The 13,272-nt window shown below is 48.8% G+C and overlaps 1 protein-coding gene across 4 annotated transcripts in view; it reads right to left on the reverse strand.

Moving 5' to 3' along the window:
• The window catches only part of Lgr6 (leucine rich repeat containing G protein-coupled receptor 6), a 110,003-nt gene that overhangs the window by 31,268 nt on the left and 65,463 nt on the right, over positions 1-13,272 (reverse strand). For 3 of the 4 annotated variants that reach the window (XM_063240257.1, XM_063240256.1, XM_023567181.2), the window contains 2 exons: positions 9,688-9,903; positions 4,489-4,560 (listed from right to left, as the gene is read on the reverse strand). In XM_063240257.1, the coding sequence (XP_063096327.1) occupies positions 4,489-4,560; positions 9,688-9,903 (288 nt within the window). Of the gene's footprint in view, positions 1-2,007; positions 2,118-4,488; positions 4,561-9,687; positions 9,904-13,272 lie in introns of all 4 variants that reach the window. The other variant, XM_063240258.1, reaches the window with a different exon arrangement.

Here is a 13,272-nt window from a genome sequence, read left to right on the forward strand (position 1 = left end):
AACAGGATTTGAAGCCAAGCCTTCCAATTCAAGGTCAATCCTTGACCTTCCCAGGAAGCCCCAGACCTAGAAGAACCTCAGTGGAAATAGCCTGGGGGTCTGTTCCAGGCCAAAAGCACTGACTATCAGGCCAGGAGTGAGGAATGGCCAGACACTTTCACAGCCAAGTCCAAACCAGTGAAGAGTAAAACTGTTGGTATTTGTAGTTTCAATGCACAGAGACAGGAGGACATTTTCCAGTTACAATGGCTATTGAAGTAAAAACATCCCACGGAAACAGATTGCCGAAGCATCTGTCACTAGAGGAGGTTTGATGTGCTATGTACAATTTTGTACAATCAGGAGGAATTCTGTAAATTCTTGCCCTGCTCTCCTCCCTGTCTAGCTCCCTGGTGAGTGCTGGTCCTGATTTAGAGGCACTGGGACCAGAAGGTTTCTGTTCTCACTAAGGCCCCAGGCTGTCCTCCAAAGGGAACCAGCCAGCCAGCATGGGCTTGATTTGTTTAATGAGGTTATAACAAAGCCCAGAGATCATCACCCAGGCATAAGGAAGGCAGCGCTCTTGTCTCCAGACACATCCTGGAGCCTTGTCCTCTGGTTCAAGCTGAGGTGCAGATATCAAGCTCCTCATGAAGCACTGAGAGTGGGCCCTCAGGTTACAGTTGGAGTTGTTATGCCTTGGTAGGTTCTTTTCCTTTTCTTTGCAAAGATTCTGTTGCTAGTTATACTGAGAATTTGAGGATCACTACCTGTTGGGCAGGGACAGCTGCTGGTGGCCTCTGAGCTTGCAGTTCTAAGCACTGACCTCGGGGCCCTGGCACCTTGGCGTCAAGTTCTTGCCACTTCTTGCTGGGACCTTCCCTGGACTGTTCTTCATCATGACTTCTCCTGTTCCTCACTTAGGAAGTCCTGCAACTGATCTGTCCTTGAGGAGTAAATGCTAAATGGAGTAACGCACTAGGAGGCCAGAGAGATGCATTCTAGAGGCTTCACATTGCTTACAAATTAGAGCAGTTCAGGCAGTGTGGGTCTGATCTGGAAGTGCGGGTCTGATCTCGAAGTGCAACTTCATAGTTTGAGGGCTGGTCCACTTCTGAGCACAAATTTCCCAGCAACTGTGGGTCATCCTTGCAGTGGGCCTGGAAGGGAGTTGTGGGTGCAAGACAGAGCACGTCCTGTCTGCCTCTGCCTGAGGTTTTTTGGCAAAGTCTGGAACAGTGACGACTACATGGGAAGGTCCCAAGAGGCTTCTCCGGTGAGGTCAGGCTTCTCAAAGTGCAGCAAGGCTTATCCCGCAGGGGTTGGGGTGGCATCTGAATGATTTGTTCTGCCCCAGAAAGAGAGGGCATAGTAATACTCAGCCCTGGACCCTGCTCAAAGTACTTGTGTTTGCCTGGCTCCTTGGGAGTGAAAGACAGCATGAATAAGTCTCCCTTCTTTACCCTTCATCTTTGAGGTAGCCTACTGTCCAGGTAGAGAAAGTGAGGCTCCCAGAGCTGAGGTCACACGCTCCAGCTGACCCAGCCTGCAGACAGAGACCAGCGTTGGAACTGCATAGCCAGAGCAGAGGACATAAGGGCATCTGCGTAACCATAGATGCATTTGTGGAGCAGATCTCTGGGCAGTACTGAGTGTGGGGCAGGAGTATCTGTGCAGATGGAGGATCATAGAGAGTGGAAGCCAAGTGGCAGGTATGCTGCATGTGTGTAGTTTGGGATGCCTGTGTGGCCACGCATGTGCGAGCCCGCACCTGGCCCCTCCTCCCCAGGTGGTATGACTGGGGGCTGCACTCCCCGCAGAGAGGAGTCTGCAGACGAGCCAAACCACAACCTGGGCTGTGGGGGTTTGATCTTCTCTCTGCTGCCAGAGATGAGAGAGGTCTAAGTGGCAGAGATTTACGGGGCCCGAGGGAGAAATACCCTTCCAGTGAGAAGCTCACATGAAAGCTCTAGAGTAATAACTGAGGTTGCTGAGCGTGCCAATTATGCAACAATTAAAGGGGTTGACTATCATTTCTTTCTCCTTTCATTCTCCCAGCCACTCCTCCCCCTCCACATCTGGCTTCCCTTGCAGGCTCCACTGCAGTGCTCTGGGGAACAGAGGATAAAGAACACACACTACCCCCCCCCCACCTTTTTTAATTGGAGATCAAAAGTTGGAAGAAGGGTTTACCCCTCAAGGGTGGGGAAGAAAGGCGTGTTGTTAGATGGAGGCCTCAGAGGAGGAGGAAAGGAGCCCAGGGCAGGTTCCTATATAGCTGCCAAGCTCCGTAATAACATCATACACATTGTCTCAGTTCACGCACACGTCGGCACTACGAGGCTGGTGTTGCTGTTCATATGCTGATTAGAAAACTGAGATGGAGGTGAATGACTTGACCAAGATCACATGGCTGGGCCCCAGGCTTTTTGGTGCCAAAGGCTTTGCCACCAGGCTGTTCTGCCTCTGCACCATAGAGTGAGAGAACTTTTCCTTGTCTCTTGGTCTTGGCTTTGCTGTCTGTGAAGTGGGCACAGCCCTGGGCTGTGTGTGATAGAGCCAAGCCCTCCTGCAGATAGATGAAAGGTACAGCAGGTGCTTAGCGGCAGGATTGCTCTGTAATGCAGCCAGAGCCAGCTGAGCCAAATGTCCCACACAGCAATCCAGGGGCTAATTGAGAAAGAATTAGGCAGTGTGCCCCAAAAGTGAAGAAACAGCTGCTTGTTGGCTGTTTAGAGGTGCCAAGCCATGCCCAGTATATCCACCACCTCACCTGATTTCCCAGAAGAGCAAGTGGCTCCCACATTCCAGGGGTGATGGCCCTGGACTCTCTCCTACCCTGCCAATGAATGGCAACCAAACACTAGCCTGGGAGTGCTGTGTCTCCTGTGGAAGGCCATGAAGGGCTAGCCTTTCCTAGGAAATGACCATCTCTCACATTTGGGAGTCTCCACAAACCTAGCATGAAACAGGCTCACACAGTACACAGAGATCAAGTGATACTGGCAGCCACTCCCCTAGGGACTTCATGTATGTTTTCTCATTAACATACCCTGGATCAGCCCTGTCTGTAACTGGGGAGTCACCCTGGGGGAATCATGGCGCCTCCCTGGATATTAGCTTCCTCTCAAAGTGATTGGGTGAGTCAGACTGTCAGCTTTAACTACCTAGGTGTCTGTGATGGCTAGGGAGGGGGACACATAGCCCATGTCATGCACAGCAGCGGAGGAGGTTCCAATGTCCAGGCTGGGCACATCACCCACACCCCACTTCTCAGCACTCAGTTGGCTGGAAAGTGAGGATGCCAGAGAGCCAGACCCAGCTCTGCCATTTCTCTACTATAGCCTGAGCCCCTGAGAGCAGCCATGCTCCTGGGAATCCCCCCAACAGGAAAGAAGAGCAGAGTGTTGGTCTCAGCTCCCCACCCCCTCTCCCTGCATAGCCACAAATGCTGACAGCCGAGGCCTCTCGGGATAGGTTTGGCCTCTCAGGATAGGTTTGCCAAATAGTCGCTTCCCAGTCTCCCAGCATATTCTCCCCTACTGCTTTGAATTCTTGCAAATCCCTCAGTTTAGGAGTGATGCTCTGGATTGCACATGGAAGGAGGCTTGGCCGTGAGTGGAGGGGGAGATGTAGAGGGCACAGGAGGGACTGAGATCACCTCCCTGATGCTGCAAGCTCTTCCTCACATGCAATGGCTCTCACTTGGTGGTCTGGGGATCCTTCTTTCCCTAGCACCCCCTTTCCAGGCCTGCACCAGGTGGCAATGGCAGTCAGTGCCCTCAAGGGAGCTGAGAGACCCCAGCTGGCATGGCCAGCCACACTTCCAGTGCCTGGCCAATTGTTTGCTCATTTGGGGCCCACTCAGCCCATTCTGCAGGGCTGGCAGGACTCCAGAGGAAGTGATGGGAGGACTTGGGTGCATTCTGACCTTAACTGAATTCCAGGATGATGATGTGTGAATAATATGGCTTTTTAAGAGTCAACAGCTTGGGTGCTTTTTATAGTTAGGCTGGAGCACTGAGTGGTCCATCTCCCCATTAATCATTTAGCTAGTTAGATCAGTTGGCAAACAATACTGACATTACTCTGTGATATTGTTCTCCCTTCTGTCAGCAGCCACCCTTAAACAGACGTCAAAGCTGCCATCAAGTCAGCCCCAGCCCCACCCCCAAGCCTTCTAGTCCTCAGGGTTAATATTCTAACTCCTCCAGCTTTTCCTTGCAGTTCTCCTTTCTCTGCCTTTTTTGATGGTCTCTGTTCCCACACTCTGGGCCACTCTGAATGCCTGCAGGACACCTCTGCCTGCCCACCTGAAGGAGAAAGGATCTATTCCAGGTGACATTTCGGAGAAGGTACTAGGGAAGGGCACGCAGGGGAGCAAACCCGGAGCCTGGTCCCAGTCTCCCTATCCTGCTGGCCCTTCCCAAGCCCACATCCACTTTAGTATTTGGAGTCTCAGTGCCAGGCAGGACTGAACTTGAACAAGTCCCTCCCACACACACTCACAGTGTCTCCAGGTTGCGCAGACCCTCGAAGCTGTGGGTCCCCAGATGCTTGATGCGGTTGTTATGCAGATGCCTAGTGCAAAAAAGAGACAGAATGAGTTCCACTGCACCGGGACCCATGGCAGATGGGAGGCATAGTGGCACACAAGTGGCAGAGTGGAGGCAGAAGCACGGACAGAATGCTAACCATGGTCTAACCCTTTCTCCCCAGGGACAAACAGAATGGGCAAGACAGACTTCTGAAGCCAACACTGCCCGGGCTGCATTGACCACAGGCTACAGCATTTTGACTTCCTATTAAAGAAGGGAGAGGAGAGCCCAGGCCAAAGCAAAAGCAAGCACTAGGAGGCAGACGGATGTCACAGGCTCTTCCATGATGTCTGAGGCTTTTTTCATGGCTCTGATCTCTAGGACACAGCTGGCCTGACTCAGTGGCCAGACATACTTAGGGAGCCAATGACAAACCGCTGCAGACAACATGTAATTAAAGACTAAGCTTTCTGTAACACACGGAGAGGGCTGTGGATAAGCTGAAAGAATAAGGAGAGGGGTGCGGCCAGAGGAACCGAGGGAGGCTCCATGGAGGTGGTGATCTAGAGCAGGGCCTTGAAGGGTAGGTGGGCTGCACAAGCCAGAGGGAAGAGAATACACCAAGGTGGGGAGCATGGCGTGTAGACAAGGGCTTGGCCAGGGCAGAGGTGGGAGACCAAAGAGATTGGTTTGGAAGAGATGTCCGGGATAAATAGCTAAGTGAAAATAAGTCACAGGATATTCTTCTTCCAACTCTTAATGAAAAAAAAAAAAAAAAAAAAAAACAGAAAAACAGAAAAACAAGACCCAAATATCACACGTAGTCACAAAGCTCCCCTGAAAAGGACACAGCCTACAAGTACACTGCAAAAATTGGTAGCCAGGAAAACATTCTGGACTTTATCAGCCTCCTTTCCTCAAAAAATCAACTTGTGAGAAAAAAAGTTGAGGGTTCTCCTCTAAGCCCCCCAAATCCAAAGTAGTAACGTGCATGTATTCTTATTTTTCCTCCATACTTCTAGTTTCCCGTAGGAGCAGGTGAATAGCTGAATAAAGGTTCCAGGCTCCCTCATGAAGCCAAGGGTACTCATGGGCAGAGAGAGCAAATGCACCCATTTAATACAGCTGGGCAGAGGGAGCCGTGGGCGGCAGGTCACCTAATGAAGACTGATATCAGCTTGGCTCACCCCTCCTATCTCCATCCTACCAGGGTACAGAAAGGCGATGGAACCTAAGTCAGGTATTAGCCCACACACTGCAGCGTGGCAGGGAGACCCAGAGAAGCCCGAAGGCGATGCAGCTAGAACAAGGACACAGAGCTCTCCAAGCACTGCCAGAGAAAAAGAGATCAGAGGGAAACTGTGAAAACATACAACAGGACAGCAGAGGGAGAAGAAGAGAGGGTGCGACAGATAGGCAAAGGTCCAAGCCTAGAGGAAAACAGAATTCATGAATGAGAAGCAGACAGAAATTGATCAGAATTCTGCTACAAAGCAATCCAAACATGATTTCAAAGACAAAGCTTTTTAAATGTAAGTAAAACGAATTTGTAGATTAAGAAAACAAACTGAGCACCCAAGGAACATTATTTAAAAACTAGTCAATGCATTTGAAATGAGGAGGAATGTAGACACGGGTGAAAGCTGACCGATTTCAGGGAGAGAAGCTGAGCTGATTGCAGTGAACCCGGCGGAACGAGACAAAAGTTAAAACAATTAGTAACTCAAAAGCATAAAAGACATAAAGGTGCTTGACAGGGGGATAATTGATGTCTCTGAGGGAGAGATTCAAAAAGTAAGATTGAGATATAGTCAGAGACAATACAAAAAAAAAATTCTTCGGGAGCAATAAAGAACAGAATCTGAGGTTCAAAAGCAGATTCTGTTCTTTACTGCTAGAGTTACACCATTAAAGTTCAAGAATTTAGAAACATTTTCAGGCATAAAAAAGAAATCACTTACAAGGGTACAAACCAGGCTGGCCTCTAAGAGGTTGCTCAGATATAGAGGCAACAGACAAAGCTCCTCCAGCAGGAATGGGAGGGATGCGAATCTTGTGAGTGTTTGGGATTTAAATCTCTGACTGTCCTTTCCATCCCTACCTGCTCTATCTGGGGAAAGACCCTTGCCTCTTGGGGGTTTCTGATCTACAGTATTAAGAAAAACACAGCTCCTTGTAAAATACTCCCTCTTTACCAAGGGGATTTTATTTTCCCTATTTCCTTCACATTTCTGTCCCAACTCTTCCCACTTCTGTTAAACCCCTGTCTTCATTTTCCACCTCCTCACTCTTCCCTATCACCTCTGGCCCAGACCATCTCAGCATTGTAGACATCCAGTGCCAGGCCTCCAAGTCCCTCCTACAACCTCTCAGTTGGCCCTGGTGTCCTGGGCACCTGCAGTAGCCCAGCGTGGGGCAGGTGATGGGGCTTCTAGCCTGATGCACAGACAAGATGGCACACAGGACAGCATTACCATCACAGCAGTGCTGCCTTGGGACCCCATCAGTGCCACCGCCATGGTGGTAAAGAGTTCCACAAACGTCAGAGAGGGTCCACACAGGTCTGTAATGAGAGCATGGGGTCTCGCTGAGGACAACACTTCTTCTGCCAGGCTTATCTGCTCATAGTCCAGAAAGGCCTCAGTCCACCCGCTTGGCTCTCCCCACGCTTCCTTCTTGCTTCCTCTCATGCCTTGTCTTCTTTCTCTGCCTCCTGGGACTCCCTGACAACTCTTCTACATCCCAGACAGCACCCCCCAGACTCCCTTTCAAAGTGCCCCCTTCTCCGTGCCATGAATGAAGGACAAGGGGCAATGTTTTAGGATGTCTCACCCTATGCAAATGGCCTGGTTCTGCTTCAGCTTTGCTTTCGTCCCAGTGCATTTTGTTTTTTCCTTAGTCCTTTGCTCTCCCTTACACCCAACGGGTAACCCATGCCTCCCAGACAGCTATGTGCCTGCTGTCGGGCCAGCTCCCTGCCTCCCACCCACACCTGTAATCACCCATGATTCTTTCTCCCCTCGGTTTTCTACTCTCCGAAAATCTCTAATTCAGATTAATTCTTCCTTCCAAACATCCTTCCCAGTCACGCCTTCTGGTCCATCCTTTCTGCCACCAATCTAAACTGAATTTTGATGCGAGGAGCCTTTGAACTGATCTTCCTGTCTCTGGTCTCCTCATATTCCCATCTACCCTTCACAGTGATATTTTTTTTTTTTAATTGGTACTGGGGATTGAAGTCACAACCGCCTGCTTGCAAGACAGGTACTTATACCACTGAGCTAAATCCCCAGCCCTACGGTGATCTTTTTTTTGAGTCAAGTTCTCCCTATGCAGTTCAGGCTGGCCTTGAGCTCACTTTGTAGCCCAGGCTGGTCTCCAACTCGCCACGATCTTCCTGCTTAGCCTCCTGAAAGCTGGGATGACAGGTGTGTGCCACCACACTCAGCCCTTCACAGTAATCTTAAAAGACCCGCTTTCAACCCTGCTTGAAAACCTCCAACCCTGAAGACAAGAGCCAGTTTCTTGCTCTGACATTGTGAGTCCTGGCCTTGCTGACCTCCTCTCTCACTCCTGCCTGAAGCCCTCAGTTCCAGTGGACTGGCCTATGCTGGCAAGCAAATGCCCTTGGCTTTCCTTCCCTCCAGGGTCTTTAAAGCTTCAATTCTCTTTGCTTGTCTGACTCTGCCACCTTTGCAGGCCCTGTTGCAGCTCCCCTGTTCACAAAGCCTCCTCACCACTCTGGCCTGTAGATCACCTCTGGCCAGACCATCTCAGCATTCTAGACATGCAGTGTCAGCCTCCCTGCCACTCCCCTGGTACTATGAAGCTCTCCACTCAGTGGGCTACATTAGTGTGAGTTCCACAACATCCTGAGCAAACTTCGGCCATTTTCACTGTGCTATTTCAGCGAGACTACAAACCCATCAAGGACAGCAGCCCTGTCCCATCCTTCTGTGACTTCCAGCTCTCATGTAGGCTTCTCTAAGTGCTGTTCCTGCTTGTGTGTCTGGGACCCATCACGAAGTTCTCATTTTTCCGCAGTCTTTTTTTCTTTTTCTTTTTTTTTTTTTTTTGTCTTTTTCCTTTTTATCGGTATCAGGGATTGAACTCATGACCGCCTGCTTGCAAGGCAGGTACTTATGCCGCAGAGCTAAATCCCCAGCCCCTATTTTCCGCAGTCTTGTTCCTCACAAAGAACTGACCCCATTCCTTCAAGACATCATGGGGACATCCCCAAGGCTAAAACTGACCACCTTGTTCCATTGCCCTTCTTCAGATTGTGTGCAGACTCCCAGAAGAATATCCTGATAGATGAATGGGCTCTGTGACAGTATTCATCTTAGTTCCTCACTCTCTCAGGATAAAGAATTAGACAAATTGGTGCCTGCCTTTTCACCTCTCAAATGGAACTAAGCACTGTCTGTTCCCTGGCTTGGAAAACCACAGCAGATTCTAAGAGCAGAGGAGGCAGTGTTCCCATTTAGCAGAGTCACTAACACACATGTTCCTGAGCCATGTTCCTGCAGCAATTAGTGTGAAACCCAAAACAATTACACATGACCTCCAAGCCCTTAGTAATTACCCTATGAACTTACCAATCATTCATAGCAATTAGCTGGAAGCTAATTTGCACTGTAAAGTTCCCACTGGGGAGGCAGAGTTAACCCCAGTCCCCAATTCTTGCCAGGGATGCTCTCTCCCAAGTAATTATCCTGATGGAGCTTTGCTGTCTAATTACAGGTGATAGCTTTTCTCTGCTTCTCTAGGCCTAGGAGACAAGGCAAATTTATCCTATCCATGTGCCAAGGCATATGAATGTATTATTTGACTGTTAAATATGGTGGAAATTATTTAAGAAATTCTTGATTTATATTTAATTAGCATGATATGGTTATTATAAGAAAATAATAGCCTACTTCCTGCTTTTTGTTTATAGCATTCTGGCCTGGGTGGCCCTCAGAGTATTTCTACAGGTCTAAGGTCTTCTGGTTTTGTGGTAATCCTGTGGGAATCAGTAGAGGATCTTCATCTACAGAGGACAAACCAAGACCAGCAGATTTCAGCAGCATGCAGAGAGGAGCAAAGCTAGCCCGGTTTCTGATCCAACTCGACTATGCGTGCAGCCCCCAGCAGGACCAGGCTCGGATGGGACCAGGGTGGAACTCACAGCACCACGAGGCTGGTGAGGTTCTGGAAGGCGAAGTCAGGGATGTAGCTGATGTGGTTGAGGGCCAGGGTCATGGCCTGCAGGGCAGGAAGGTTGTTGAGAGCCCTGACAGGGATCTCCGTGAGTGCATTGTCGTCCAACCAGAGGTGACGGAGGGAGGACAGCCCCTCAAAGCTCCTCTCCGGGACCAGGGAGATGAGGTTGGCATCTAGGCGCCTGGTAGAAGAGAGGAGGAAGAGGGGTCAATCTGGGGCAAGATGCAGATCAAGGTCTGAGACTGGGCTGCATCAACCAGTCCCCCAACCCAACCTCGGAAGTACCCTGGGGCTGTGGCTGTGACTTGACCACCATTCATCATGTGTGTTACACGTTCAAGTCCCTATATTTAGCTTCTATTCCAACCCACTTTTTGTTTCTGTTGGTAGTGCTGGGGATGAAACCCAGAGCTTGATGCATGCTGAACAAGTATGCTGCTACTTGAGGTGCCCCTAACTTTTTTTTTGGCTCTTTGAGAAAGGGTTTCACTATGCAGCCCAGGCTGGCCTTGAATTGCAGTGATCCTCCTGCTTCAGCCTCCCGAGTGCTGGGATTATAGGCATGCACCACCACACCAGTCCTTGCCCACAATTCTTGATCCTTTATGCCACACATTTCTATTTATGACATTTATGTGATTTCATTTGACTTCATTCTTCCTCACAGATCCAAGGTTGAACCCACAGCCCATTTGTGGATAACAAGTATTTCCCCTAAACTCCCAGGCCCCTAAATCTGTGTCATAGCCCCCCCCCCCCGCCTGCTCTGAGTATGCCATTATTTTTCTCAGCTCTGTCCATTCAAAGCCATACAATGGAGATGTCCCTGTATTTATTGGAAGAGGGAAAGCTCTTCCCTCTGGACTTAACCAAAGAGAAATGACTCCCCAGGGATGTAAGCCATTCTCTGTCACCCACTCCTAGAACTGCCTGTTTCTTGTCCCTTCAAGAACCCTGAAGTTCTGTGAGGCTTCTACTAAAGTCCTGGGGCTCCTTCCTGATTTGGGCGAGTCTCAGCATAACATGGTTGAAACCCTTGATTTGCTGCTTCTTAGAATAAGTAAACAGATGGTGGGCGTTCCTCTCTGTGCCCAAGAGAAACTTGGGTAACCCAAGGACTTCTGATGTGAGTCTGGAAGATCTTGGTAGACCAGAAAAACAAGGAGACTGCTCATCTTTAGCCTTTTGCAGATTTGTGTCTGCCGGAGTGTCTTTTATCAATATACTACTGTCTTTTCCTCCTTGTCTGGGACTTAGGCTAATTTTCACTGCTTTAAAAAGATCCTACCCACCAGGAGACCACACAGTTACTGGAGGTAGAAGATTAGCAAAGAGATAGTTGCTGAAAGGGACAGCGATAGCCATACCATTTGCTCTAGAAACTTGAAAAGTTTGACCAATGTAGGGTCCAGGCCCCAAATCCCCCTAGTGGTAATCCCTTTGGCTCTTGATCTAAGATGTACAGTACTGGCCCAGCAGGCTCCTTGGCATGGTGAAGTTATCTGAAGAGTCTGAGAGTCTTTTTAGCATCCCACAAATTACGCCACTTTCCTGCTATTTTTCTACACACAAAATCCACACAAAGTCCCACCTCACCTCAGTCCCAGTGTGCCTGGGCGCCTGCCAGCCAGAAACTTAGGCTGTCGGTGTCACCTTGCCCCTATCTTCTACCTTTCCAGAAAACTGAGCCTGGAAAATGACAATCATTCACGTATGAAACCAAGACACTTCCTGCCTGACATCATGTAGCTCAGCCAACCACAGGTGTAGTGTCTTCACAAAAGAGCTTCATTCCCTTAGTGTCTGAATCACCAGACCCTCAGAGTGCAGAGCTGCCCTGCTTGAGCCCTATCTTGGTGGAGCAGAGCACACGGTGAGTGATTCCCTGAGCATTCGCTTACTATGTTCGTTCTCTCTCTCTCTCTCTCTCTCTCTCTCTCTCTCTCTCTCTCTCTCTCTCTCTCTCTCTCTCTCGTTCTTTCTTCTACCACTTCTACCAGTAATCAAACTCAGGACCTTGCACTTGCCAGGCAAACGCTTACGCCACTGATCTATATCCCCAGCCTAGGCTTACTATGTTCTAAGAGATATCCAAGTATCAAGTCATTTGTTTTTACAGTCTATGAAGTTGACATTTTGCAAATGAGAAAAATGAGGTAGAGAGAGGTTAAGTAACTTACTCCAGGTAAACATCTAGTAAGTAGCAGAACTGGGATTCAAACCCAGACCCAGCTCCATAATATGCATCCATAACCATTATACCACACCACTGGCGCTTTCTAGAAAGGTACTATTTATAAGCCTCGATGATTTTTACACCAACCTGTAACACTCCCAGGATACCTCACCTCCACCCCCATCAGCAGTCTCTGGCATTTACATACCTGCTTATCACCCTGTTGAGGAAGCCTAGGGTAGCATCACTCAGCTTGGGCATTCTGGCCCTGTCATCCCATTCTGAGCCATGGCATTAGAAGCAGTAGTGGACCTCTCAGATTTTCTTCTAGGGCTTTCTTTGCTTCATGATGAGTACATGGACCTAAGCATCCCCTGAGAGCTTGTTAGAAATACAGACTCACTAAATCAGAATGTGGATTTTAATCTGATTCCCAACTGACTCATTGATTCCTAAGCACATTTTTGGGCTAAAGCACAGAACCTGGTCTTCCAGAACCTCCTATGTTCTGGCCTGATGAACATAAGCAGACAAGAGAGGAGGGCTGAATGCCGTTTCCTCCTGAAGTTAGTTAGTGCTCAGCTGGCCAAAGGAGTCTTGTTCTTAGATTTGATCATCAATTGTTATAGAAGATGAGGATTGTAATTCATCCTCCTGGCTCTGCTAATGACAACCACGGGTACTGTGTTCAGTTCTGAATTCTTAGCACCTTCGCGATGCAGAGTTAACAGGTGACAGTAAGCAATTTTGAACAAATGACTATATAGCTATCTTCTGGATCCTTTGCCTTCAAGCCCTAAAATGATAACCTGACCAGGCTTATCAGGAAGGTAGATGGGCTCTCCTCTCCATTCTTAAAAGGTGTCCAAACTGTCCTCCTGATCCTAGGAGGCCTTCTCAGTGTAGGCAACATCTTGTTCCCAGGTTTCCCTGGGAACACTGATAGATACGTAAGTGCTGATTCCTGTTTAGGACCCCATGAAAGTTGTTTATGATGGTCTTCTTAAGGGAAGGTGATGCATAGACAAGGAGAAGTAGGAATAATATGAAGCAGGAACCTGGGCAATATGGATGGGGAAAGGGGCACAGATTCCAGACATCCTTACAAGATCAAATTGATAAAGCCCAGCAGTTGCCTGAATATGGGTGCCCTGTCCTCTATACCTGCCTACCCACAAGGTAAATTCACTAAACTCTGAAGCTTGACTCTGCAAGAAGGGTGACGCTGCCTTCCTTGAAGCCCTGCACTGGCAGAAGCTCTATACCTCTGTGACTCCAATAATAGTCATTGTTTCCATCTATTGAGCATTTGTCATATGACAGGTAGATATAGTGCCAGATACAAGTGGGTGACCTGTGTCCTCACCACACCAG

The sequence above is a fragment of the Cavia porcellus genome, unplaced genomic scaffold, assembly GCF_034190915.1.
Source record: "Cavia porcellus strain 051 isolate PalLab524CR breed Dunkin Hartley unplaced genomic scaffold, mCavPor4.1 scaffold_29, whole genome shotgun sequence".
Taxonomy (NCBI): domain Eukaryota; kingdom Metazoa; phylum Chordata; class Mammalia; order Rodentia; family Caviidae; genus Cavia; species Cavia porcellus.